This window comes from Chroicocephalus ridibundus, chromosome 10 (assembly GCF_963924245.1).
Source record: "Chroicocephalus ridibundus chromosome 10, bChrRid1.1, whole genome shotgun sequence".
NCBI lineage: Eukaryota > Metazoa > Chordata > Aves > Charadriiformes > Laridae > Chroicocephalus > Chroicocephalus ridibundus.
The window spans coordinates 14842614-14869941 of NC_086293.1; the positions used below are offsets into that span (position 1 = coordinate 14842614).

General features: G+C 42.0%; 1 protein-coding gene and 1 long non-coding RNA gene across 7 annotated transcripts; both read left to right on the forward strand.

The window, feature by feature from the left end:
* The first annotated feature begins 230 nt into the window (after window positions 1-230).
* EOGT (EGF domain specific O-linked N-acetylglucosamine transferase) lies at window positions 231-20077 on the forward strand. Of its 5 annotated transcripts, none has more exons than XM_063348183.1 (17): window positions 231-302; window positions 1219-1272; window positions 2110-2336; window positions 3295-3395; window positions 3944-4052; window positions 4144-4238; window positions 5341-5445; window positions 6592-6698; window positions 8493-8596; window positions 11235-11327; window positions 12094-12165; window positions 12709-12795; window positions 13931-13999; window positions 15313-15374; window positions 16353-16472; window positions 17374-17476; window positions 17855-20077. In XM_063348183.1, exons 3-17 carry the CDS (start codon window positions 2127-2129, stop codon window positions 17999-18001), a joined length of 1584 nt encoding a protein of 527 aa, XP_063204253.1. In that variant the 5' UTR covers window positions 231-302; window positions 1219-1272; window positions 2110-2126; the 3' UTR covers window positions 18002-20077. The 5 variants fall into 5 exon arrangements, with proteins under 5 accessions (XP_063204253.1, XP_063204255.1, XP_063204252.1 ...); XM_063348185.1 differs by lacking the exon at window positions 231-302 and adding an exon at window positions 492-777 and having other exon boundaries at window positions 2107-2336; XM_063348182.1 differs by lacking the exon at window positions 231-302 and adding an exon at window positions 493-787.
* Window positions 20078-21514: 1437 nt separating this feature from the next.
* On the forward strand, window positions 21515-27120 carry LOC134521463 (uncharacterized). 2 transcript variants are annotated; one of them, XR_010072768.1, is made up of 5 exons: window positions 21515-21914; window positions 23172-23334; window positions 24318-24433; window positions 26648-26898; window positions 27027-27120. It is a non-coding gene; the product is annotated as an uncharacterized LOC134521463 (long non-coding RNA). The 2 variants fall into 2 exon arrangements; XR_010072767.1 differs by having other exon boundaries at window positions 27030-27104.
* The last annotated feature ends 208 nt before the right edge of the window (window positions 27121-27328 follow it).

A 27328-nucleotide genomic window follows, 5' to 3' on the forward strand; every position in this document is an offset into this window, starting at 1 on the left:
AGGGTTGGTGCCCCCCGCCCCCGCGGCGCTGGAAGAAGCGGGAATTGTGTAAAAAAACCCGCGACAGAGGCTGCGTGTCGCCCGTCGAGGCCGCGTAGGGGCGATGCCGGCAGCCTGACCGGGAGGATTAAGGAACCTCTCCGCTCCGCCCGGGGGGGCCGCCCCGAACAATGGGGTGCCCGGAGGCTGCGCTTCCTGCGGGGCGGCGGCAGGAAAAGGCCTTTTTCCTCCGCGTCCCGGTGCGAGGCGGCGGCGGCAGCAGCAGAAGGAGGGGGGCAGCCCGCCCGCCCCCGCTACCGCAGGTACAGCACGGCCCGGCCCCGGGCGGCCGCAGCCTCCCTCCGCCGCGTCTCCACCTGACGGGGCGCTGAGAAAGAAGCGGCGGCAGAGGCCGACGCGCGCCCGGTTTCCGGCGAGCGGCGCCGCCGGCCCGGCCCGGCCGGGCTCCTCCCTCCTTTCCCGCCGCCTCCAGGTGGGGCGGGCCCGGCGGCGGCAGCCCTCTCCTCAGGCCGCGCTCGCTCCCCGCTGCGGGGGACGGGTCGGGGTGTGGCGGCGCCGCCCGCCCCGCTCCGCTCCCTGCGGGTGTGAAGGAGGGGCGGGCGCAGCCCTCTCACGGAGGAGCCCGGGCCGGGCGCTCTTTCCCCCGCCTCTCTCCGCACGGCCGCCAGCTGCCGCGGCGGCGGCATGAGGATTAAGGCCGTCGGCGAGCGCGTAACGGGAGGAGCGGCCGGTCCCATGGGCCGTGGGGCTCCCCGGGGCCGGCGGGGCTGAGCTGAGGTGAGCTGAGGTGAGGCGCCCGGCGTGGGCGAGCAGCGGCGGGGGGCGGCGCCTCACGGGGCGAGCCGTGGGCCTGGGTGGGTCCGGCTTGGCCGGAGTGGGCCAGGCACCGAGTCCGGCTGTGGGTCCAGTGTGGGCATGGCGCTGGTTCAGGCATGGCGGTGGGCGTCGGGAGCCTTCCCGAAGTGACCGTCTCTCAGTCAGGGTGAGGGGTGACGCCGTTCTGGGGAGCCGGGCACCGCAGGGCCCTGAGGCGTTCGGGATGGGGATGGGGTAGGAAAAGGGAAGCGCTGTCTTGCTCGATCCCAGCCCCCAGGCTGGTCAGGAAGGCTGCCGGGCTGTTGGAAGGTTGCTCTCATTCCTGTGAAGGTTCCTCAAGAAGTTGCTGAGGAAGCCGCCTTCGGCAGGACCTGTTTAACTCCGCTTTCCTCCCCCCCCCAGCCTCTAGGTTTGGGAACTTGGGAAATCTGAAGCAGTTCTCCTCAAACTAAACAGGTAAAACTACTTGTATTGTAGGAATATCGCTAAAGGCTTTGGTTGCAAGCAGGCATGCAAATTTTGGCAAATTATAATGCCAAAAAAGGATTTTTAGATACAGGCCATCCATAATTTTTTTTTTTTTTTTTTCCCCTCGGGAAGTTTAATGGTTCCAAGCAGGGGTGTTTGCTGGGAAGGCTGTGTTACCAGAAAGGCATCCAGTTTGCCGTGGAGTATATAGATATGCGTGGGCCTGTAGTTAATTTTAAATACATAATTCAGTATTCAAAGTTTCTTTAACATGATGTTAACTACTAAAAACAAGCATCCTCAAACAGACTTAAGTTAGACCACTTATTTATGGCCGCGTAGTTTTCCTTCAGCTAATGATTAGTTTCTTCCAAAGCTGAGAATGCTTTTTGGTTTTTTTTTTAATACATATTTTTAAACTAAAATTCTTCCTCTTCTCACCCCTCCCCCCACAATACTTCTACATTTTCTCCCCACTGTCTGGATATTATATGCTCCATGCTTCGTTTCCACATTTGAACTCTCAGGATCCCTGGGGATTTAGCTAAAGTAAACACACCCATTTTAGTTTGACTGTGAGTTGGTAGGGCGTAATAACCCTCAATGAGTAATGATTCAAAGATAATCCTGAGGTTGTACAGTCTAGTCTCTCAGTGAGAGTTTATTTTTCATAGGAAAAAGAAACCACACCAGTACAAATACAAATTCTTTGAGTATATGACTGACTTTGGCTGAATATTGTCTATTATGCTCGAAATGTGCTATGCTGGAGATACGTTAAGTGTCTTTTTTTTTTTTTTTTCCCTTTTTTTTTTATCTAAGTAGAGAACTCATAGGTTGCCATGTTCATGTTGCTTGCGTTTGGATTGCTACTGCAAGAAATTCTGGCTAATTCCCAAGCTGAAAATCTTACTGAATTCAAAAACATTCCAGAAGAGCCGTTATATAGCTACAAAGCGCTCAACTTGCCAGATGAGCATATTCCGTACTTTCTGCACAATAACCAGCATATTGCTGGCGTCTGTAAGCAGGACTCTCATTGCCCATATAAAGTAGGTTTATTTTTGTTTGTTTCGTTGTTCAAATGTAATGTTGGGGTGGTTTATTTTTGGAGTTGTAGCAGTTAAAGATGGTAATGAATTGGTCTCCTTGCTGATGAGTCGGTTCCACTGGGAATTGGAATTGCTGCTTTTGAAATAGTTGTATAGGGCTCTCCCTGAATCTGATGCTGTTACAAGACTATATTTTTAACGTACTGGTTTGCAACGTTTCCCCCCCCCCCCCCCCTTCTAATTGTTACAGAGCTGAAATGATGGTCTTAATCTGAATGACTGTTGTGCATGTGAAAGGTGTTTGTCCGAAGTACAGTTAGGAGTTTCTAGACCTGTGATATTTACCATGCAGTAGTAGTACGTTTGTGGAAGTGCCAAGAGTGTAGGCAAATCAATGAAATGCTGATTTAATCTTATCCTGTGGTTGCATGTAATTCATTCACCTGAAGCAGGGACTGTGAACCTGAGGATCTGGGCCATACGTGGCTCGGGAGCAATTCTCCTGTCTCTCAGGAGCCGCTTTGTAGGGCTGGGAGCGGGACCTGTGCTCTCTTTTCTCTGTCTCTCTACAGCACTGCAGAAGCTGATGCGTCTAGATTTGCCTGGGGAGCGGTGGTACACTCAGCCTGGAGCTTGGTGCACTGTGCTTTGTGTGAACTTAGCTTTGTTACCTATGTCTGTTAACGATGTTAAAATTTTGGAATCCTACTCAGTGGGTCAGGAAAAGTGGTTGTCCTGGAACAGACATCTTAAAGACAAGGATAGCGTCGCTGTGCATGCGTGTCCTCTTTGCAGCCTCTGTTGTGTGTTATTTCTGAAGCTGTCTTTGAAAACAGACCAAACCAAAAGCCTTTAATGCAAGATTTATTATCAAGAGGTGGTTTATAAGCTAACAACTAACTAAAGCCATTTCCCATTTTGCTGTTGCATAACTTGATTCAGCTATTCTGTGTTACAGAAATACTTGAAGAAACTAAGATCCTGCTGGGGTTATGAGAAATCTTGCAAATCAGATTACAGATTCAGTTACCCAGTGTGTGATTATGTTGAAACTGGATGGTAAGTTTCATTGAAAATGTATACAGTACAGTATGTTAAAAAAAGGGTATGGTGCTCACTTTCCTATTAGCTGTGAAGTTAACATTATTGTGATATTTAGAGTTTAAAGGATGATTCTTTGTGGAGATATGTGTGTTTTTATAGATAACTTACATCTTTCAACATGATTTTAAAAATTTGACTTTTTAAGGAAGAAAATGCTGCTTGAAATACTTCCTGCCACAACGTTTTCATTATTCTGGTTTAGCTTTGAATTCAGGTTCCTAAAATAACTCTGGATTTCCTTTCTTAGCTTTAAAAAACAGAGGAAAAAATGTTAAAAAAGATTTATACCCTTTTACGGGAGAATAGCTTTAAATTGTCATTGATGTTTTCACTTACATGCAGCTGATAAGTTGCTTCCTGTTTTGCATCTCAAATGTCAAAGAGTAACAGGCTGGCTCTTCTGTTCCACTTTCAGTGGAAAAAATGTTATCTGTTAAAGTTATTACTAGAATTTAGCAATAGACCTTGATTTTTTTTTTTTTTTTTTTTCCTTTGTACATCAGGGCAAGTGACATTGAGACAGCTCAACAGATATTCTGGAAACAAGCTGACTTTGGTTACATTCGAGAGAGGCTCAATGAAATGAAAACCCATTGTAAGCCTGCAGTAACAGTAGGTATTTCTGATAGATATGATACTTTCCACTTGTTCTTAAACATAATTTTTGTTATTGACAAAATCCTACTTGTTCTTTTCTTACCAGGGAGATTCATCTCTGTCCTGTTCTCAGTACCTTCAGCATTGCAGAGCAACGAACTTGTACATTGATTTACGAACTGTAAAGAGAAACCATGACAGGTCTCTGTTTTGCTTATGTTATAGTAAAACCAAGGGATGGCAGGGAAAAGGACTTCAGAATTTGTTTAACAAAGCTGATGTGCTTGTTGCCATGGGCTTTACTGTGATCAGAGGCTTGTTGCTGATATCCTGTTGAGATTGACACCTCTTGATTGCTGTCTGCTGCTGCTGTCAGCAGTACAGGTTTACTTGAAAAGCTAAACTCTCAGTTTTATGGAGTGATGATGTGTGATTGAAATCCTCCCTTCTGGGGGAAGAGAGGAAGATTTTCCTGTGTTTTCAGTCATATCCTTTCTTGATCAGGTGTTGTGCAAAGTAGAATTGTTTTTGTATGAGGTGCCAGGAAGACCCTTCCTGTGCTAGGTGCCTTTATACCAGAACCGGGAACTGCATTTTTAGGTACAGTGAGACTGAAGAGAGATCTGAACCTGGATCTCCCACATCACAAAATGCTACGTATTGGAAAAATGGGTAAAAAAACCACATACCACTAATGCTGGCATCACTCGTTTTTCCTTCTGCCTTATCTTTGAAGTCAGTGTCTTGGGCACCTGACTCGAAAAGAGCTGCTTCATGACTGTGATGCTGATACTCTTCAGAATGGGTTTTGTCATCTTCTCAGCCTATCCTAAAAGCGAATTTAGATGGTGCTTTTAGTTGGCAATTTGTTTTCATGAAACTGGTTCTTGCATCTTACTCTTCGTATGTTGTATAAAATTCTTGGGTTGTGAATTTCAGTAAGAAATTGTTATTAAAACAAACAAAGAAAAATCCTAACTAATGATGCTCCTGTAGGTAATCATGTAGCAAAATCTAATCAAATTACTCATTTGGGTATGTGAGAATGATTCCTAATAACATTCTGGGTGGATTAGTGCTGTTTTCTAAATTGATGTGTGGAACTCCAAGGTCACCACCGTCTTTATTTGGGAATTGTGGTAAATACTTATTTATGCTGAAGAAAATACTCAGGTTTTAAATATGTATGAAGTACCTTGCTGGGTGAGACTGACTAGCACTGGCTTGAGTATGTAATCAAGATTGCAGAGCACTTGTAGCACTGTTGCACAAAAGCTGATAGACTTTTACTAATTTGCATTAGATTCAAAGAAGACTTTTTACAGAAGGGAGAAATTGGAGGTCATTGCACCCTTGACGTTCAAGCGTTTTTGTCTGAAGGTCAACGCAAGAGCCCGTTGCAGTCTTGGTAAGAATCACTTGTCAAGGCTGCTTCCAAGTCCACTTACTAATTCTTTTATGTTTTTGTCATTGGCACTAGCAGCTGTGTGTAGGGAATTTCATACTGGGGGAGTAGTTGCTCCTTTCTAAGGTCAATTTGAGAGTTCGTGTAAGGTACCTCTGGTAATTACATCTATGCAGAATGTTCTGAACTATGCTATGTGTAATTGTGTACTGCCTGATTTACGGCAGCAAAAGATCTGAAAATGTCTTCTAACTTGAAGTTCTAACCTTCAGGTGTTTTCTGGACAAGGTGCCAGTTGTATGCCTGATAGGAGGAGAGAATTGTTTTGTTGTGAAATGCCTTAAAGTTTGCACTTGTGTCTTAGTTCACACAGTCCTTGGTGGTCTTGGGGCTAATGCAACAACTGATCTGGATATATGGTTATCATACGGTGTTCCCAGGGAGCCTGTGTTTGGAATGTGAAATGGGCAACCGTCTACAGGCTGAGTAGGAGGTGCAGAAGGTGGTTTGTGGTAGCCAATTAAGTATCATGGGTTGCACGTTAGCACTTCAAAGCTTCATTGCCAGTTAATTGATGAAACGTGAAGGAATTGGAGTCATTAAGGTCCATATAAGAATTCAGTTTTCTCTTGTTTTCTTTTTTTTTTTTTCTCATTTTGCAGTGATGGTCAATTTCAGTTAAGAATAGCTGCAGAATAGGAAGAGACTTTTCTTCTCTACCTGCTCTTGTCATCTCAACTGCTCGTCCTTGTTTAGATCCATGAATAAGAAATATTGTATCTGCACTCATTATTGTGACCAAAGCATGAAGATCTTGCTGAAATGTCTTTGGCAATGCAGATCAAGTTGGTTAGACCCACAGATCTAGGCTCTAATGCTCTTTGTTACATCTCTGCTGCCTTGATTTGTAGATCAAAGATGCTGTTTGCTCCTGAGATCAAAGGTGGTGGTTAACCTCTTGAAGCTCATAACCTGAAGAACCTTCCATTACAACTTCAAATCATTTTAATTGTCAGACTCTATCAGTTTTCAGCAGTCCTGTTAAATCAAATGGACTGGCTGAACAGTTACTAAATCTTAGATGTATGAAGTACGTTTGTTTAAGCGTGTTAATGACAAAGCATGTTCTGTGTGATTGAATCTTTGTAGGTTTGCAGAACTCCAGACATTTACTGCATTAAACTTCAGACCCCTGGAAGATGGGAAGTGTGACATTGTTATTGAAAAGCCAACATACTTCATGAAATTAGATGCAGGTAATTAGTATCTTTAGTCATTTTTTTTATCCTACAGTACTGCAGTAAAAAGACCTCATATCCAGCTTGCCCATCTACCTTATGCCTTTGTGATGGTCAAGTTCACTTGTAATATATTTTTATTATTGAAAAATGATGTGACTTTTCAATTCCTTTTTTCTGTAGTTCTCTTCATCAACTTGGAAACCTACATTTAAATCCTTACATGTTGCCAGAGATAATAAGTAAATAAATTAGAAAAAAAATCCTGCAACTCGTTTAGCACAGTCATTGAGTCTTGACTGTGTTTTGACAGAGTCTTTGAGCTTGTTCCGAAGACTCTTCTGTACAGAATCTTTGATTTTGGCTGTTTCTGGATGAGTTTTCATTCCATGAAGCACAAAGTATAGTATACTGTCTTGTAGTATGTGTTCAGTAATTGAGGATTCTATGTGTATTGAATGATATGGAAGAGGAAGCGGGGTGTTCAAAGGAATAAATTCTGATAGTTGATTAAAATACTTCCCCTTACCCACCCCAGAAATGCCAAAACACACAAACCTAAAAGCAATCCTGTTTCAATCTTAAAGTTTCAAATTTAGGTGAAAGGCTAGAAAGAAAGAAATTAGCTATCTCACTACAGAGAGCTGTGGTGAATGCTGTGCAGCACTATACCAAAATTCACAAGAGGGGCAGCACCTAAGCATCTTCATGAATCAGCCAGTGGTATCGGACATTTTTTGAAGCTCACGAATCTTTTTGTTCATGCAGCTTATTTTGCAGACAAATGTTAATGAAAGGGGGTGTTTGGGTTGTAGCCACACAGACAAGCTGCTGTGGGGTGAGCTGTGGTTTAAACTGGATAGTTGTCTGCTGTGCTCTGACCGTGTGAGAGACTGCAACTGTAGACTGTGTTGCCCCTCTTCCCCTGCAGGCCAGTGTCTTATATTTTAAGCAAAGTCGTTGCAGACCCCATAACCGGTACCGTGGAAGAGTTGCTGTGCTGTCAGTCTGTACTGTTGAGCAGCGTGGTCTAACTGTGGCTCATGAGGAGATTTTGTCCAACCCCTTTGTTTTAGGGGAGGTGGGGAAAATTGCTGTTTGAGCAGTACAGAAAGCCTGGCAGCCAGTTCCTATCGTGACGGCTTTTGCTGGTCAGAAGCTTAGAAACACGGGCTTGTGCACACATGGTTCCAAAACAGGGATCCGGTCTTCACTAGCAAGGAAACTGGACTAAGTTACCTCCTTTGTTTCATGGTACTTCTTTATGCACCTTGGTCTTAAGGTATTAGGTTAAGAAACCAAGAATGAACAAGAACGCTCCGAGACAGAAAACCTGAGGGATTACTGAGGCTTTGGCTCGTGTGCAAGTACAAGTTCTGTCTTGTAGTCCTGCAGACAGAGCTTCCCTTAACCCTACTAAAGCAGAACAAAGATCAGTGCTGAAGGCCTGTTTTTAATGTTTCCTTTATGTCTAACTAGCTATCGGTAAAGCAGTTGTTGCTTTTGTACACTTCAGGAAGCAGCTGCAGACTCTATTGAGAAATAGCACATGAAACTTACCTCTTTCTTATGCTGTCTTTTAGCTGCTCTTCTGATTTCTCTGAAATTCTTAAAAGCATGTTTTACTTAAGATTTCTTATCTTGATTCCTTCCCTTTAAAGGTTTGCTTTTTTAGGGTGTATAAGAAATGTTCAGTCAGAAGCAGGGGAAAACTAATATAAAATGCAGGACACTACTACGGAAAAAATGCATGAACCAATAAAAAGTGAAGTGAGTAATGTAGTATTTCGCTAACAATTCTTTCTTTCCCAGGTGTTAATATGTACCATCACTTCTGTGATTTCGTCAATCTTTATATTACCCAGCATATCAATAATTCCTTCAGTACTGATGTCAACATAGTCATGTGGGACACTGTAAGTCTGCTGTGCTTTTAACATGTTTCTAATGGGTTGTATTTCTGCTTTATAGAGACTCTGAAGCTTGCAGTAGCCAATCCTTAGCTTTCTTGTGGGCTTCGCCATGTGGAACTGATAAGTTTTTGGATCCTGTTAATACAGGTGCATGAGCAATAGTTAGGAAACAGATTTTCTACAATAAACCATATGCTGTTTGAACGCTATTCCCTAGCTCATCTTTTGCTAGTACGTAATCATGCATTTTTTTGGTGTGATCTCAAAAATAACATGATCTGTATTTCTAATACGTAGCATTAGAACATTTAATGCTGTTTTCTGTAGACTTTTTTCTCTGATAATATTGAAGTAGATTTACTCAAAACTGTTTCTTCTAGATTTAAAAAGAAATGCAGCCTTGTATCTTTCTAAATCAGTAATGTGCACCCTGTAATAAAGAAAACAACTAAATAAAATCCTTAGATATTGTAGAATCTGTTCTATCAGAGAATATGTCAAAACAGAGTGTAATACTTAATGCCCTTAAATTGCCTTCTTGCAGTTATTACTCGCAGTCACCTCTTAGAATGCCACAATGACATATAAAACAAGTTTTTAAGTGGGGCTGTTTCTGCTGTACTGCTGAGGTGAAACCATTACTGTGTTTAAGAGTAATATTAGTTTTACGGGCCAATGTTTATGTTGTGTTGGAAAGTGTTAAACTAAATAACGAAAAACGAGGCAATTTGTAATATGCCAGATAACATGTATAATCAGGTCCAGAAATAACACAGTTCTTGACTATGATACTGTCCCATGTCTTATTCTCATAAAATACTGCGTTTTCTTTCTGAGTATTTACTGCTAGGACAACTAATATTCAACAAAGAACTGCAAATATCCCTTGCTTGGTATTTAATGCAAAACCTCTTTGGCTAGAAGAGACTCTTTTTTTCTAGTTCTCTTACACTTTGAAAGCTAAAATGCCTTCCAGATAAGCAAGATCTCTTAGATGTTATACAGGGGCCTGTTAATCTAGCTCTGATGGCTTTCTGGAAAGATCAGGTGTGTCAGTATTGTAAATTACTTTGAAAAGCGGCTCTTTGTCTTATATCGTGTTGTTGAACCACATAACTCAACTGTACCATTCAAAGTAAGTACTGTCACAGTACTGTCATTTTAAATGGGTCTTAACCGCTCAGTCTGCTTGTGTTCGTTACCATATACAACCAGATGATGGCACCAACTAACTGCTGATGAACTGTCTGTGCCGATTGAAAGATGGACTTGAGCTTATTAGTCATTCTCTTCCCCCCCCCCCCCCCCCTTGATGTAATTAGATTTGTCCATACTTTCTAGCTACTGTAGAATCAGTGCACAGGTCTTATTAAACAGTAATGCCCTTAGATGTAGGTTAAACAAAGCAGAAAATGAGTAGGAAATCCACTGGGTGTTGATTTGCAGACTGTCTCTGCAAATGCAGGAAAGCAATGTTTATAAAGCACTTTTAAGGAGAACAGGTAGGGTTAGAAAGTAGTACTTCCAGCTTTGAAGATCAGCTCTCTCTTCTAATCTGGAAGAGCAGTTCTTGTAATATAGATGGCCAGAAAGCAGTATGGATCGTAAAATTCATTAAAACTTAATGGCAGAAGAAGGGGAAGGAAGCACCCCTTCAACTGAAGGAAATCTGGCGCCCTGTAGATTCTTTTACATTTCACTAGATATCCGCTCTCTTCTGCAGTCACTTGTAGTCTTATTTTCAAAATTTCTTGTTGAGAATGTTTCCATATAACTGTCTGAGCAGCCTGAACCAGCTCCAGAGTCGAAAGGAAGCTTTAAGTGAGAATCTGCACCAGGGCTACTGAGGTCCCATTTAATTGTATTCAAAGAGCACGAGATGGTGACTTAGCCCTCACGTGTGTAGGAAATGTTACAAATTCGGAGGCAAGCGCCCCTGCTGCTAGGCCAATGTTTTAGGGGGTGCATGGTTTTTTAAAAGGTTCCATAGAGCATTGCTGCAAAGGGGGAAGCTTTTTATACTGCCCTGTAGAGAAATGCCTTGGTAGCTTGTCAAAGTAATGCAAAACATAGTTTCCTGGCTGTTTCTTCTATCAAATCAGATCATTGCCTTCAATTTGTGATACACGTGCAACATGCAAGCGATGATCCCAAAAGAGGCAAATATGAAACAGGCTTGTTGTGACTTTTTACTTCAAACATTACTGCTGCGTTTGAACTCCCAGGTGGTTTTTTAGTCTCAGGAGTCGAGGTTCAAACCTTCTACCATCCCAATGTTTCTGTTACTTCAAATTTATGTTCTGTTGTCTCTGGGGAAAGTATTACGTACTCCTTGCTTCTAACTCAGAAATTCTAATCTACTGCTGAAGAACTTGTATAGATTGCTAATTTATAGAACTGCTTTATAAAAAATTAACTACTGACAGGCGATTTGAGTTAACTGCCATTGTAAACACAGGGTTTGGTGTTCTGTAATGTCTGTGTTCTGTGCTAGGCTGTCTTAGGTCCTGTGGAGGTCATCATCTCCACCGCATATGAACTGTGTATTAAAACTCATATACAGAACTTGTAAACCATGAAAAGAGTTTTTATATGCATTTCTGTAATCGTTATGCCCTTGTGTTTTTTCCTTTCCTCCTAGAGCTCCTATGGCTATGGTGATCTGTTCAGTGAGACATGGAAGGTATTTACTGACTATGAAATAATACACTTGAAAACCTTTGACTCTAAAAGGGTATGGAATTTTATATTTTGATTTAATTTGTAGTCATTAGGTAGCAAATGTGACAGCTTCTCAAGCTGCTTGTGGATATGGGTGTTTCAGGGGAAAGCATTGATACTTTCCATGCATGTTTAATTTGTGTAATGTGAGTATTCTACCTTGCAAACAAGAGACAGAGCTGTAACCTAATTCTGTGGTGTGTCTATGCTTTATATAGATGGACCTAACTTTTGTGTCTTATGAGAGGTGGTATTTATGTATTGATTTCTCTTCTGCAGGACCTACTACTACAGTTAAGGGTTTTTTAAATGTTACTGTCTTTCTAAGTCTTCTGGCTCCTACTGAGGTGTTTATCTTCCCCTGCAACTGTTAGGACACCTGCTGCTCATCATTTTAAAAAAAAAAAAAAAAGTTACTCCTACCAAAATATGTACCCATTCATTCAGAGCTCATTTTAGTCTCTTATATCCCTTAAAGCCTGTCTTAAACTCTCTACTCTCTGACTGGTTTTCTTCTATTTAGTTCTTGTTTGTTCCGTTTTGGGGGTGTTTTTTTTTTACCTCTTCCTGCACTTGCACTGTAGCATCCGAAGTGAGAGCTCTTTTGCGATCAGGATTGTCTTTGTTCTATTCATTTGCGCCGTCAAGGAAGTGAGGATGTTCTTGACAGGAGTGTGTAATTGCTAGCTCATTATAAGCAGTGATCTCACTGAATGAGCAGGGGATGTGCCAGCGGAAGGTAGCAGTGCAGTGTAACTTCTTGTGATCTTCCTTTGCAGGTATGCTTTAAAGAAGCAGTCTTCTCATTACTGCCTCGAATGCGATATGGCTTGTTCTATAACACACCATTGGTAAGTCCTTTTTATCCATCCACTGTGTTAAGTAGATGTGTGTGTGACAGTATAAAATCTGAGCTAAAGAATATCTCAACTATCTAGCTGAGTTATCGTGAAATGTACTGCGTTGAAGGTCTATGCAACTCCAAATGAAACGGTCTTCCCTAAAGATTAGGATTTTGAAGTTACTTTGGCTGGTTGATAGTAACGGGTTGTGTGCAATCTCCTGTGTCACAGCTCTTGAGACGCATATTATCATATTATTCCTCTTTAATGGGTGGGCACTGTGGACTTCCTGGTATTTTTGCAGAGCACAAGAGCTTGTACATGACGGGCTTTCTCCAGGGTATTAGCTCATGCATTCAGGCTGTAATACTCTAGAGTGTTATATTTCTTTCTAAATGAAAGTGCCACTTGTGTTGCAGTGAATAGTGACATGTTTAGCACAGTGCATGATACTAGGCTTTTGTTCCACAAGAATGGCAAAAGACTGATCATAAAGAGAGGTTTTCTGAGCAAAATAACTTTTTGTATTAACAGCTACTTTTTAAATTTCAGATCTCTGGCTGTCACGGTACAGGGCTATTTAGAGCATTTTCTCAGCATGTGTTACACAGATTAAATATCACACAAGAAGGACCCAAGGTATGATAACTGAATAATAAAGTTGTAATATGGAGCTGACGGCTCCTACCAGAGAAACAGCATTAGCAAGCTGGACCCAGTACGGAATAAGGACGTATCATGCGCTTTTTGTCCTTTGCTGTGATGCTTGGGATTTTTTTCCCCAATAAATCAGCCTGTTCTATAAAGGCCTTCAGCAAACATTTGTATATGTGTGTGAGAGTTGCCCTGTCTTATTTCCATGGGACAGCCTTTAGAACATCCTCCTTCCAATGCTAGGATTGCTTTCCCCATCTCCATTCTCTTTGCTCAAGGCCTTTGTGTGCTTCCTAGTTAAGCAAGATACATGGTGCATGGTCTCTTCTGGAGCATGCTGACAAGGTGCTGTCCTTGGGTGCAGCAGAGGGGATCCCACAGCGCAATGCAGTGCTTGCTCTTTATCAGTCCTCATAGGTACCGCGGAGCTCAGATCAGAGGAGGAAATGATTGGATCTGGTCCTTCCGATCCTTGCCCGGTACCATCTGTCTGGCCCTGGGCTTCTCTGTTGTACACGCTGCAAATTGTTGCAATGGCTGCATTGATGGATACGGCAGTTCTGGGCTTCTTGAAGTATTTGCTAGAGAGTAGCCTCATATTATCGCTGAGGGGCACACGTTCAAAGCACTGCACAGGCATTTAGTTATGCCTCTCCCGCTGACACTAATGGGAGTCATGCAGTTAAATCTCTTTATGTCACTTGGAACACTTACCCCTGTGAGTCCAATTAATTTAAAGAGGTAAAAGGAGGAACTGTTGTAGAAGTAAAATATTTTTTTTCAAGGATCTTGTGCACAAGCCATCCTGAAAGCTGCTTTCCTGCTTTCAAAAACTGCCATATAATGTGTAACACAAAGGCTCTTTTGTACTGAATAAAATAGATATTTCAGAAAATGTTTTATTCTTTGTTATTGGACTTGCACAAATTTTTTGACACTTTTAATCTGTTGGAAAATATGATGTGAATTTTAAGGTGGTTACATCATCTATTACACGGGGAAGGAACATATTTAGTTGCTCCAAAAAAAGCCAAAAGTAAACATGGAAGGGTTTTGTTTTGGTTTTTATTTTGGTGAGGTCTGCCTCATAGCTAATACACCGCTGCTTCTTTCTTTTTAGGATGGGAAAATTCGAGTCACAATACTTGCACGCAGTACAGATTACCGGAAAATATTAAACCAGAATGAGGTGCGGTCCTTTTTATTTTTAAAACAAATTTAAATTTTGCTCATTTACTTGATTTTTTTTTTTTTTTTTTCAGGTACAGCCGAGACATCTATCTGCTGGCAAATCTCGGACAAATATGTTCAGTGCTAATATTAATTTCTTCTAATATGTCTTCTAGCCGGTCTTTTTTTCTGTACGCCAGACACTGAACCTTGCTGCCCTTTTTAAAAAACCAGTGGAAGATTAGAGATGTAATACTAAAAGTATTTCCTCTTAACAAACAGACGCTGCAGAGCTTCTGATAAAATTAAATTATTTCGCTTTCTAATTATCTTTTATTTCTAGCATCCCCAGTGTTGAAGACTCTAACAAAAAGCTTTGTTATGCTTGCAGATTAAAATGCATAAGCTATTCTATCTGAGTGTGTGCATTCAAAACTTAATGAATTTTCATATTGATTCACGCTTTTGAGTCATGCAACTTAGTGGACTTATGGTGTAGCTTCTCTTGTGGTAAAATGATAATACCTAATGTTTTCATACCTGTCTTTATTCTTAGCTGTTAGTGCCTGACAAAAATGAATTGGCATTGTCACCTCCACCTTGTGTAGGGAGAAACTGAGGCTTGTTTGATGCAACAGTTTAGTGGCAGAATAGATGGAGTGCAGATGTCTGTATTTGTGCCTCATCTGCTAGGCTGTCCACAGCGCACGCCTAGTGCTGCTACGTGTGCTGTGTTTTCTGGTACACATGACAGAAAGGGAGAAGTCAATCTTACCTTTACTATGCTTTCGTAAAAGAAAATACTTCACTCTTTCTCCCTCTACTGCTGGCTATGGATTGGAGACTTAGAAAAAGCCCTCTTAGGTTAGAAGCCCAGGCTCTAACCTGGTTTCACTTCTCATGTGAGTAGAAGTCTGGCCTAGTGAGGTATTTTTGAAAATCCTTCTAGCTACCGATTTGCTTCTTTAGGTATTGGAGTATCTCTTGGAAATCCAACCACATCTTCCCACTATTCCTGGCAAAACTCCTGCTAGTTTGAGTGGTTTAGAATTGGGTCCTGGAGCACGTAAAGTCAGCAGTAGCCTCTGTGAGAGTGCAGGAGATCCAGGTCTCCCCTCCAGGGGCTGCTCTGCTGGGAATAATGGATGTATCTTAGGTGGGAAGGCACAAAAGGAGGGGAACTGCTCCTTTATATGGCAGTGACACTTTGTTTTGTCTCACTCATTGTAATTCCCTGGTGGGGAGGAGGAGCATGTAAAATGATCAGGAGCGCAGGGGAGGAATTAGTTGAGGGAGAATACCTAATCATTGTGTTTTTATTTTTCTCCTTAGCTTGTGAATGCTTTGAAAACAGTATCAACGTTGGAGGTCAAAGTGGTAGACTACAAATACAAGTACGTAAGCTGGTAGAAGAAACTGGGGTGATCTCATGCTGCCTGTGGCTGTTGTCAGTCATTTCCCACTTTGAAAGCATGACCAAGTGCTACTTCCAGAATTCCCATGCTTGTTGAAACTGTTTGTAGTGCCATTCAGCACTACAGATTTCCACGGTTATCCTGCAGCATCACCGTTGTCATAGTTAGAAGGTTTCTCTGATGTCTGCCCTTACAGCAGTTTAAGCAGTTTAAACTGCTTTGTTGCAGTTTAAGGCATTTTCTTTCTGCTCTCTTCCAAATGGTCAGAGAGGACGTTATTCTCTTCCTTCTTAACGTATGAATTGTTCGTACACAAATGAAACCTGTTGTAATTTCCTTTTCCAGTTGTCTGTCTTCTCTTACAATTAAGTATCTTTAGTCCATTCTTTCCTTGTGTGCTCAGGGAACGCCTGGTTATTTAAAAAGAATACTTTATTTGGAGCTTACAGTCAAAGGATGGGAGAGAGTAACAGTTCCAGGAGCTGAAACAAGCCTGGCCTCCTTATTTCTGCTTGATGCCCTATGCATAAGTTCAGCTTCGATATCCACATCTTAATTGCGGGAATTGTATACTTCTACATTACATTAAGAACAGTTTAGGTCTTTTATGTTGTTGTCTTGTTGTTTTTTGGTTTTTGGGGTTTTTTTTTGAGGAGGTGATGCAATTGTTTTTAACAGCAAGTAAAAAAGCCTCAAACTTACAAAAACTTTAACTTGTTAAAAAAAACCAACCAACCAACAGACTCTTGTGAAGTTTTGAAAACTGTCTGCATTTCTTTTAATTACATGCTGAGTTATTGCTGGCTGCAGCATTTGTGATTCTTAGCATTGTTGCCTAAAAAATCAATTCTCCCTTTCAGTATTCCCTTAAGTTAATTTTGCGCTTTCTTCATGTAACTAATTCTTGCTGAGATGGATAGGCATGCCACATCACCATTTTTGTTCTGTTGTCTGCAGGGAACTTGAATTTTCGGAGCAATTGAGAATTACCCACAATTCTGATATATTCATTGGGATGCATGGAGCTGGGCTTACCCATTTGCTCTTTCTACCGGACTGGGCTGTTGTTTTTGAACTGTAAGTCTGTTTCTCTCTCTTTCCCCTCTTATACCACAACTGCTGATGTCTGTTGATATGTGTTAATGAAGCACTTTCATAGTCAAACACTAGCAAGGGAATGTTTGTCTTGCATCCTTGTCTAGGCTTCATTTTTGACAGTCTCTTCTGGGAATCGAATGCGAGGAAGCTTTCATTATAAAATATAGTGTAACTGTATCATATAGGTTTAGCCTGTGATTTCTTAAGATGCTGTGGTATAAGTAAAAAGCAGCCTGGTCAGCAATTGCTTGGGGAAAATGGGAAAAAAAGAGAAAGCTTCGCTGGCCAGATTCTGGCTGCTGAGTCTGAGACTTAGTAGTATTTTGGTGATCCAGGTGAATTGATTACATAGGATGTATGTCCAGGGTGTTAAAGATCCCCCTGAAGGTTAGTTACATACTCCTTTCTGCGCTCAGGATATGAGCACCAGCTTTGTTGGCCAAGCTTAGCTGTCCATTCTGTTTTACCTAAATTTCTCTGGTAGCTTTCTTTTAAACTTACTTTCTTAACATCACAGAATACTTTGGGTTGAAAGGGACCTTGAAGACCAGCTAGTCCAGTCTCCCATCTTCGTGGCTGGAGGGCGTTTTGTCCAGTCTCCAAATAAGTTCAGAACCCCTTGCCCAAGAGCCGCTGCAGCTGGACGGGGCATGCCTGACGTGCTGATGTGCCTCAAACTGCCTCCTAGGCCACATCTTAGGAGCAGATGGTAGCCCTTGTTGTTGTTTTCGGTGGAGTAGAATTTGTCCATGGTTTCGGAGCCTTAGAACTGGACAACAAACACTTTGGCCTGAAGTTTTGGGGTTTTTTTTCCTGTTTCACCCTGGTAAACTTCAGCACAATCTCTGTAGGTAAATATGATTTTTCTGCCTGCCCATAGATACAATTGTGAAGATGAACGTTGTTACTTGGATTTGGCAAGGTTGAGAGGCATTCGCTACATCACTTGGCGAAAAAGGAATAAAGTATTCCCTCAAGATCAGGTAATGATGGTCACTGGGGGAAGGGTGGGGTGCTATAACTTGAAGCATTTAAAGGTGAGCTTGCTTTACCTATCTGTGTTCTGATAATTAAAATATGATTTTCATTCTTTAGACCAAATTAACTTCCCTGTTATGAGCAAGAAATCATTTGATATTAATGGCTGAGGGAAGAAGAGAAATTAAATTAATTGGCCATTAATCCATAACATTGCTATTGTGCAGTTCTTTTGCTGACTCTTTTGCCTCAGAGCGGATCAGTGGATCAGGAATAATAAATTAAAATGGCAGATGCTCAATTTTTTTCTTGCTTCTCGAATGGGAGAGGTGTTGTTTTTTTTTTTTTCTTCCGTCTTAAAAGGCCTTATTTCATTTTTCTAGGGACACCACCCAACACTGGGAGAACATCCAAAATTTACGAACTACTCCTTTGATGTGGAAGAATTTATGTACTTGGTGCTTCTGGCTGCAAATCATGTTTCACAGCATTCCAAGTGGCCGTTTAGGGTAAAACATGATGAATTCTAAATTAGACTTCTGACTGAATTATTACTTTTAAATAATGCTCCATAAAAATATTGTAACAACATAAAGCAAAATGCTGGTGTGAAATGCGTAAACCTCTACGAGGGAAATAATCCATTATTAACTTGACAAACCACTTCTTAGCACCATACCTTATCTTTATAATCCCTCTCTTTAATTCTGGGAGTTTTTGATATGTAAAAACTATTTTTCAGAACTCTTACGGTTTTTTGCACTGTATTTTTGTATTCCAAGTTCTGAAATACTTGTCTAGACAAAGATATGTCCATCCATTTCACATAGGGTTTTCTGGGGTAGATACTAATCTTGTAATAATTTATGCCTACTATTATGTGAGGACGTGCTAGAGGATGGAGAGGGTTACAGCTTCAGTATGGTCTGGGATGACCTAGACCTGTCAGAGCTTCTTGGTTCCCCTTTTTTAAGAAGCTGGATGCTTTTATACTATAGTCCTGTACCTGTAAGTAAAAGTCTGAACAGGAATCGCCTTCTTATTGTAAGGCACTGCCCAGTGTGTCATTTGCAGTCGAGTTACATGATGCAGTGGTGCTGGGATGGCCGGTTATTTCCTTTCCATCACCACCCATGTCATTGCTGTGCTTGTCCCTCTGTTCTTCCTAGGTTTGAAAATCTTTCTTTGTAAAATAGTGGTCGTAAGAACGAAGTGGTTAAGGAAGCTTTAACTTCTGTCGTTTGATTCAACAGACACTGCAAACTTATATCTCGAGTTAAAAACATTTTCAAGTTGGAGAGCAGAGTCTCATGATTGTGCACGTAAACATAAACTTTGACTCTTCTTGTAGTTTTAAATGCTAAAATGTAACGGGTCTGCTCAGTAGGTTTAGTTCAGTCTTCTATCTCAAAGCAGGTAAATCTTTTCCTAAGTGAATACTTAAAACTTCAGGTAATTTGTGCATTTCCTACTTTTTCACATAAACCAGCGTTCTGCAATGGAACAACTCAGCAAAATGGAATAAAACGAATCTTTTTAAGGATGCTAAAGGGAATGGACTTTAGTTTTTCATGACAAATTAAAAAATACACATCTTATGATAAGATATACAGGGTGTCTTTCAGCTGGAGCCGAAAGGAAATGACGTCACGAGGAACCTTGGTTTCGGAGGCATTAAAAGCCTCGCCTGTTCATATTCTTGTTTTCTCAAAATGTGGAAGAATCAATCTAGAAAACTTCTGAAAATCCCTCCAAAGCCAGTAGTGTAATTCACTGTTTTCAGTGAAGGAAATACTAAGCCAAAGCAGAGTTCTTTATGAAATTTTCCCCAGAGCTGATACGTTGATGCTGGTGGGGGGGAAAAAAAGGGAGTAGTTCTGTTGTTTTAAATGGAGCCAGAGGCCAGAGGGATGTGTGGAAGAATCACGTTCAGTGAGATAAAAACCAGAATTCTATGTTAAATTATGGATTTTTTTTGAGAATGTATTCCCATGATAGACTTGCAGTACAATCATAAGGTCTCAGTGGCTTGGAGCAGAGCACACAGTTGTATGCAAAAGTAAGACGGTTACAGTAAATGTAAACATTTCACTGGTGTAATTGTAGATATTATTGACTTCCATTCTCCAACAGTCATAGGCAATTTCACAGAGTGTAGGTACATTTACTGACCTGCCTATACTGGTAAAGATGAGTTACTGTAAGCATAATTTTCATATAGATCTCTCACGACCTTAACCAGTGCATAGGAGAAGCGAGATACAGCTGATACATGAGATATATTAAGGTATCTGGTGCAATTCTTGGTGTAGTGTATTGTTTTACTGATGGATGAAACTGTTTTACTTTAAAGAATCGTAGAAGCGAAATTGCACTTCTTGACATGGGGGAAAAAAAGAAAAAAAAAAAGCGCCTTTGAAAAATACAGTTTCCTGTATATGTGGTGTATGTGTGGGTTTTTTTTTTACCTTGTGGGATTTTTAAAGAAAAAAAATGTATAAAACGTTAAGTCAGTAAAATGTCTGAGTTCAAATGCAACCAACTCAAAATAAAGAAGACATTTAACTATGAACTGTGCACAGATATCTGATAATTTTTTTTAATAAAAAGTTTTTTAATTAAAAAAAAGGTGTAAAATTTTTGGTCATAGTTTGCCAGGTTTTAGAAGCAAATGTTTTAAATACTATTAATTGCATAGTCACGTGTGTCTGCTTTTTCCTGCTATGGCAACCTGATGTTCTGAGGTTTCAAACCTGGTATTCAGATTTTTTTATCTGGGAATCATTCCGAGAGAACGCCATTGCCTTGCACCAATGGCTTTGTTGCCAGATATTTTAAGAGTGGATTGTGGAAAATATTTGTATGCGTTTAACGTTCTGGGCTGCGGATGATGCTGTTGAAGCCAGTGTGTGAACGCAGGCATGTGCTTGAATCTCTACAGAAGCAGCTGATGAGGAGCTTCTCTTTCAAGCGATGTTGGGAGTCGCTAAAACAAGTGGTCAAACATATGCCTGAGTGGGTGGAGGAGGGGTTGTGGGGACTTAATCCAAGGGCAAAACGTCCTGCCAACAGTCACCAGTTTCAGCAAATTTGAGGGCAGTGTTGACAGTTGATGGCCAACATATTCTTCAGCCTTTATGGCTTAATATTACTGGGATGAAAACACTGTTTTGGTTGATTAGCTTTACAAAAAAAATGACAAAACTATCTTGGCAGCAGAAGAAGGTTCTGTTGGATTAATGGGGTTTTGCCGATAAATCCCGAGAGAGGATTTGGACAACAGCAAACATCTGGCTTGTGGCTTTCTCGAAGAGGGTCTGGGCCATCTCAGTCTGCCTTGGCTTGGGAACTGAGGGAATCCATGAGAGTTTTGGGCCGCTTGTTCTTTAGGCAGGATATAGCTCTGGATTATATTTTCCTAACAGACTATAGGAATCTTGTTCCTTGTGACTTCTGTGGGTGGTTTTTTTTGTGTCTCTCCAGTTTACTTCAGAGTTTGTCTTTAACCAACACATTCGCATCAGCATGATGTATTTAGTTTTGGAACATAACGAGTGCTGCTGATCCTGAATGCCTGCAGGATTGCCTGTGTTTCAGGTACAATGTAAACCGAGAGCTGGATCAGAAATAAAAAATTTATGGATGCACATGGTGTCTTTCCTTTTTACTTCACAAGTCTTCAAGAAGTATTTTCAGTTTTTTTCTGGAGAAGTTCTGTAGAAGTTGGGTAAGTGTGAGAAATGGTTTGTGATGGGGAGGTGGCAAATCAGGATTATTAATCTTAAGAGTACAATTATAAATATTAAGGCAATACATTTTTAAAAGCAATTAAATAATAATGAAATTGTTTAATTTTTGCTGTTAATCTTGCCAGTTGTACCATTAATAAGGTAACTCAGGGTTTAGAATGTCTCTTTATCTTTTATTTTTTTTTTTTTAAGCAGGAGAGAAACTGAAGGAAACGTTCTCCTTGAGAGCTTTTCATCTCCTCAGAAGGGTAAAATGTGAGGGGATAATTTTCTTTGATTTCAACGTTGAATAATTGTTTCAATTTGCAGTGTTTGCCTTGAAGTTGAGCTCTTACTTCCGCTCCTCTGAACACACATTTCTCATGGATTGGGCTTTTTGTCCAAAATTAAAGAACTGTTACTAAACCCTCTCCTGGCTTTGGCCCTGAAACAGCCATAGTAGCATGGCTCTTCACGATCCCTCCATCAATTCTCGTCATCCTTCTTGCATTTCAGTTCCTCATCTCACAGCACGGGTGCAAAGCCTGCAGCTACTGGAGCTACTGACCTAGTCTGAATGGGAGCCGCTCCTCCTGTCTACGGACTGTGTCGGTCAACTTCAGTGAGGGATCTCTGCCTTATTTCAGCCCGAGCCAGCTGGTTCATAGCACAAACCTGCAGCTTCAACTCTTGGCCAGACACTCTTTTCCTGCAGGTAAGGGCTGTGGTGTAAGGGCTGGCTGTGTGAGCTGCTCCTCTGGTGTGGCAGTGCCTTGGAGCAGGTAGACGGGTCTTGGTTGTGGTTGGGGTAACCTTTCTAAAGGTTCTAGAAGAACCATAGAATCATCTAGGTTGGAAGGGACCTTTTAAGATTGAGTCCAACCATCAACCCAACACTGCCAAAACCACCACTAAACCATGTCCCTCAGCATCACACCTACCCATCCTTTAAGTACTTCCAGGGATGGTGATTCTACAGCTTCCCTGGGCAGAAGAAACTGGAGCTGGAAGAAAACGACTGAGCCAGTCTTGGTGAGCCCAGGTCTGAACTTTTAGTAGCTTCTGTGTTGGTGGAACTGAGCAATTTACAGTGGGCGACTGATAAAAGTGTTTTGTGGAGGTGGGGAGGGAGATGCACAGAGGGAATGAGAGGGGTGAGGAGGAAGCAATGAGTAAGTGTAGAGGCTGCAGAGGGGCAAAATGGACAGAGTCACTCCCAAGCCCGAGGCTCAGAAGACCTCTGTGAATGCAATTATAAATCCAGTGAAGCGTGTGGAAACCCGGTTGGGACAGAGCCAAGAATGAGGATAGCAAGAATGTTTCTGTCATAAACTGCACAGAGGGAGAAACCAAAGGACCTGAATCCCCTGAGTCTGAGCTGGGTGAGGACGGGGGCAGCATCCCCAGCCAGGTGGGGCTCGGGGAGAAGGGCCGGGGCTGGAAAACTGGGTGGTGACTTGGAAGTTGTGCTGCAGGGGGCAGGGGAGGTTGGCCGGGGGGGTTTGCCACAGCTTGAGAGAGCTGACAGCACATTCTCCAATGTATTTTTTTATATGCTGCTGTCCTCTCTTAGAAAAGTGAAATACTTTTATAATATATAAATAGATATATTATAATATATAAAAATAGATAAAATATAAAAATAATGTTAGTATATAAATAACATTTTAAAATATAATAAATAAAATAGATATAAATATATACAAAATATAGTATAACTTCAGCTATTTCTGTTATTACCATTGTCTTTTGGATAAGGGCATAAAAGTCAAATGAAGAGCGGACTGTATCTCTTACTTCCACTTACGTTTTCTTGGTTTTCCTTCCCCTTCCTATCTTCCCATTGGCAAATCAAAAAGGAGGAGAAGTAGCAAAAAAAAAGAAAAATGGCACTATTGCTTAGCAGAAAAATACTTGAATTTGTTTTGAATGTGTATAACCTCTAAGGTGCGTTTCGCCTTGGATTTGGCAGGATTTCCAGGGAAGGCAGAGCGGCGTTACCGGCTGTCTTAGCGGAGAGCGGTAGGTGGCACTGGAGCCCTTTCCCACCTGCTCTTGGCCGTGCGGAGGGAATCTCCTGCCAGAGGCGGAGGCTCAGCTCGCCCAGGGCTGCAATAACCCAGCTGCTCCCGCAGGTGAGGATTTTGTTTTTCCCTCGTCCTGTTTGTAGAAGGAAATGCCTGGGAAAACTTAATCAAGGGACAGTTTAGTTTTTCAGCCTAGAGTTCTTCGGATGCTGTAATATCAGAATATTTTTCTTCGGTTTTCCTTCAAGCAATTTAGTTGGTGATTGAAAAGAATTTTCAGTTAATCGTTTTGTAGCAAAATGCTCTTTCTCTTTTTTTCTTCGGTAAAAACATTTTGTGCCAAACCATCAATTTTTAGCAGTTAATGCAATTCCTGTTCTGCTGCAAAGTCTTGACTTTCATTTACGCAATACATTACTCAGTTGTGCAATATATTGTGCACCTTCCAGTACCTAATTACTAATCCCACTTAGTTCACTTGAGGGGTGCGTGTGCATCTGCTGCATCTGACGTCATTGAAAATGTAGACCACTGACACTTAGAAAATAGTAAAAAAAAAAGATGGAAAATGAATGGCAGTTTTTCTTTTGTTTAAAAAACCCAGTTACTGTGAGGGCATTTGTTTTTAAATAAAAATATTTGTGCTTTGCAGATTTTTCCCCTTTACCAAACTTATCCCACAGTTAGTCGTTAAAAACGGAATTGATTGACTTTTCTTTGCGGCTTTGAAAGCCTTCGAGCTGCCCTGGGGAGGGGTGCGGTGTCCCACACTGCCCCAGTGCCTCGGTTAGAGCTGGTGGAGTTGATTTCTCTGCCTGACGTCTGACCTGCAGCTTTCAACATCTGAGCAAAATAAAAATAAGCTTTAAAAGTTAATCCAGGGTAGTAATTGTTTGAATTACTGAGGAAGAATGATGGAAAGCAGGTGAGTTTTGTAATACAATGGAAGTGTTGAAAGATGGCAGATGCTCCCCTTTCCGTGACGCAGGAGCAACACATCCATTGTTAACTTTGGTGTTTGAATTGGGGCTCTTTGGAGTCCCTCTATGGGCACACGCGATGAAATCTGGAAACTCCCATTTTCCTTTCAGTGGTGCCAGGGTGGGCAGACCCTGGGGGAAGAGGGAGGCCGCCATGGACAATGAAGGTCAAGAACTGACTGCCACGAGTTGGCATCTCTCCGCCGTCACCCACGGGCCTGCATCAGGTGAGGAACATGGGCAGACCCTGAACGCGCAAGGTAGTTTGTGTGCAGCTCGGGTGGAGGCTGCAGCAGGGGTTATCCCTGCTTGGCATTTGATTCTCGCACCTTGCAGATAGTTAAAATCCTTGTTGGGGTCACATGTGAGGTACAGGAACGTGCCCTTGGGATGTGCAGGAGGCCCTGAGGGGCCGTGTCCGTGGTGGGGAGGGATGGTCGTGCTGCTCAGGGCTTTATGAGGGCCGCAGGTAAGAGGGTGTGAGCACAGCGGTGACAGCCCTTGGACATCATTCATTACCCCGTCAAGGACTTGGCCCGTCAGTCAGTGAAAAGCCGTGTGTGTCGAGCTGACAGCTCGGAATTGTTTCTTCACCAATTACCACGCCAAAGCCTGGATAGCGTAATGAAATATGCCTCCTACCTATCTCTTCGTCTTCGTCAAACTGACTGGGTGTTCTTAGTTTGTTATGACTGGGAGAACTTCAGTAGCGTCAGAAAAACAAGCAAGCTCGTCTCTGGTGTAAAAGGATCGAAGGCTTAAAGACAGGACGGCTGCTGTTAAATGTAGATGCCTCAGTCCAGAAGAAAATGTGCATGGAAGAGCCCGCACGGACTGGCTGAGCCCCCAGCTCTGTCTTCATGTGGGACCCAGTGAGGGATGAGAAGTGTAGGAACTTTTCTTTTGCTAGACGTCTTTATACTTAGTAAAGTATTCAGCCTTTCTTATAATTTATTCATTGTGGTCTAGCATAGTCTAAAATATCAGACCTTCCCTCTCCGTCCTTTTACATACGCATTCTTTGATGCCTCTTAATTCATTATTTAAGCAGCCTGCATTCTGCTTTACAAAACGCCCTCCTCCCCGGTAACTTAATGTTATCGGTTATTCTTGTATCTGCGTCAGCAGCTTTCCGGCAGGCCAGGGGCAGGGTGGGATGCTCCGGTCCCTCTGCCCTCACTCCCTGGCGAAAGGAGCTGGGCAGCCAGAACTAACTGGAGCGCCACAACTCCAGCAAAGCACTGGAGTGCTCAGGTGATGCTCAGCTGTGTGGTGCTTTGGAGCCCAGGAGCTCTTCTGAGTAGGAAGTGTCTTGGTGGCACTTTAGGGAACGGGGCACCGCGGCTCTCGGTACCCGGCCGGCCGGGGGAACCGCGCTCCTGCTGGGACCTCCAGTCCTGGCACATCGCGTCCTGCAGCAGCGGCTGCATTATCACCGCTGAAATGCGGGGGATTCCGCTTGGAGTACAAAGTATTCCTTGCCTTGTCATTAATTACAAAGTTGGATAACTGTCAACAGGAACCATTGCAGCTGAAAAATGCGTCTGTACATTTTGAAGTCTGAGCGATGCTTTGATTTGAATTCTTGCCAGCAATCCGTTTGCTCCCTGGGCGTCGTGTTTGAATTGATGCCAAATGTGCCATTTCTGCCCCCCCCCCAGTTTTGTGTGTAATGTCTACATCTGGGAATGGTGAGTGAGGAAGGAGTCATGCTTATTTGTAGCACTACTTTTCCCTAACAAAGAAAACTGTGTACTTAGATCAATGCAGAATATTAAAACATTTCCTTAAAAAAAAAAAAAAAAAAAGCAAAGTAAATCAAGAGGAGCACAGATACTCCAAACGTCCTTCTAGTGCCCTTGGTTGCAAAACTGCCCTGGATATTATCTATTCGATGTCTTTAACATTCCACCCAAAGAAAAACTTGGGAATATTTTACCTTATGCTTCAAAGAAAACATTTCCCAAAGGTATGTAATAAATCAATCATTACTTAATAACCATAATGTTTTCCTTTCAAGTCAGGAACTCATGAGAAAGTCGAGGATTAAAAAACAAAATTGACAGCTTTCTGGTCATTTAATGTAAATTGTATTTTATTGATGAGATTTGAAAGCATTTAATATTAGCTAGGAGCAATGACATCAGCTGAGGATGCTGTTGTGACTTGGAGACAATAGTGGGAAGTACAAACCCCGTCTGCCTGGCAGCGGCTTGGGCTCAGCAGAAGGGACTTGGCTGAGGACATCTCAGACCCCACTGACTCGAGTCCTCAGCTACATTTTTTTGCCTTATGTTTTACGAACACTTAACAATTTTGCTTATTTTCAAGACTTTCTGGGATTTGTCTCCTCCTCATAAAACAATGTTTACTTGTTATCATATTTACTTTCTAACTACTCCAATATCGTATTTACACAATTGAAACTCTTCTGTTGGCAGATTACTTTTAACCGAGGAGTTTGTTAAAGTGTTTTTCACGAGGATGTGGGCATTGCAATGCTGTATCAGAGCGCTGCTGTACCAGAAAGGTTTCTCCTGAATGCAATAACACAGCGACTTGCTCATCAGACTTTGTGCGTGGGACGTTTAAATGAAGCAGGATAAATAGGAATGTGGCTGCGGACCCTGTGTAGATCCTTGTGCAAATCCTGCTGTGGGCGAAATCCTGCTGGACACCGACGTCTTGTAAAGTAAGTAGAGCACGTTCCTTGCGGCGTTGTTGTCCCCCAGTGTATCTTCCCGTTACTTTTTAAGTTCCTGTCATTGAAGTTCTTTATTTAAGTCTTTTTTTCTTATTATTTTTTCCCTCTTTACTAAGAAGAGATGCTGAGTTTCTCTCCCTGGGGGCAGGTGTCAACTTATCCCCAGGATATTCTGTCACCTGTCTCCTCTTGGAGTTAACCAACCTGGACTGCTTTTTGGTAGGTGTTTTTTTTTTTTTCCTTTTTTTTGGAAGGGGGTACACTTTGGATTTTTGCCATCAGTCCGAGCTGGAGGGTGGGGGCTGGCACAGGCCACACTGAACTCTACAACTCGCCCCTCCTGGGACGTCAGCGGTGCTAAGATTGCGCGAAAGGAAGGGGCTGATGTCATTTTACATGGTGACATTTCTAGCAGCCA

Coding starts and splice junctions, on each gene's coding strand:
- EOGT (XM_063348183.1), top strand. CDS start 2,127: ATGTTCATGTTGCTTGCGTTTGGATTGCTACTGCAAGAAATTCTGGCT. Junction 2,337..3,294: donor ACTCTCATTGCCCATATAAA/GTAGGTTTATTT, acceptor TCTGTGTTACAG/AAATACTTGAAGAAACTAAG. Junction 17,477..17,854: donor AAGTATTCCCTCAAGATCAG/GTAATGATGGTC, acceptor TCATTTTTCTAG/GGACACCACCCAACACTGGG.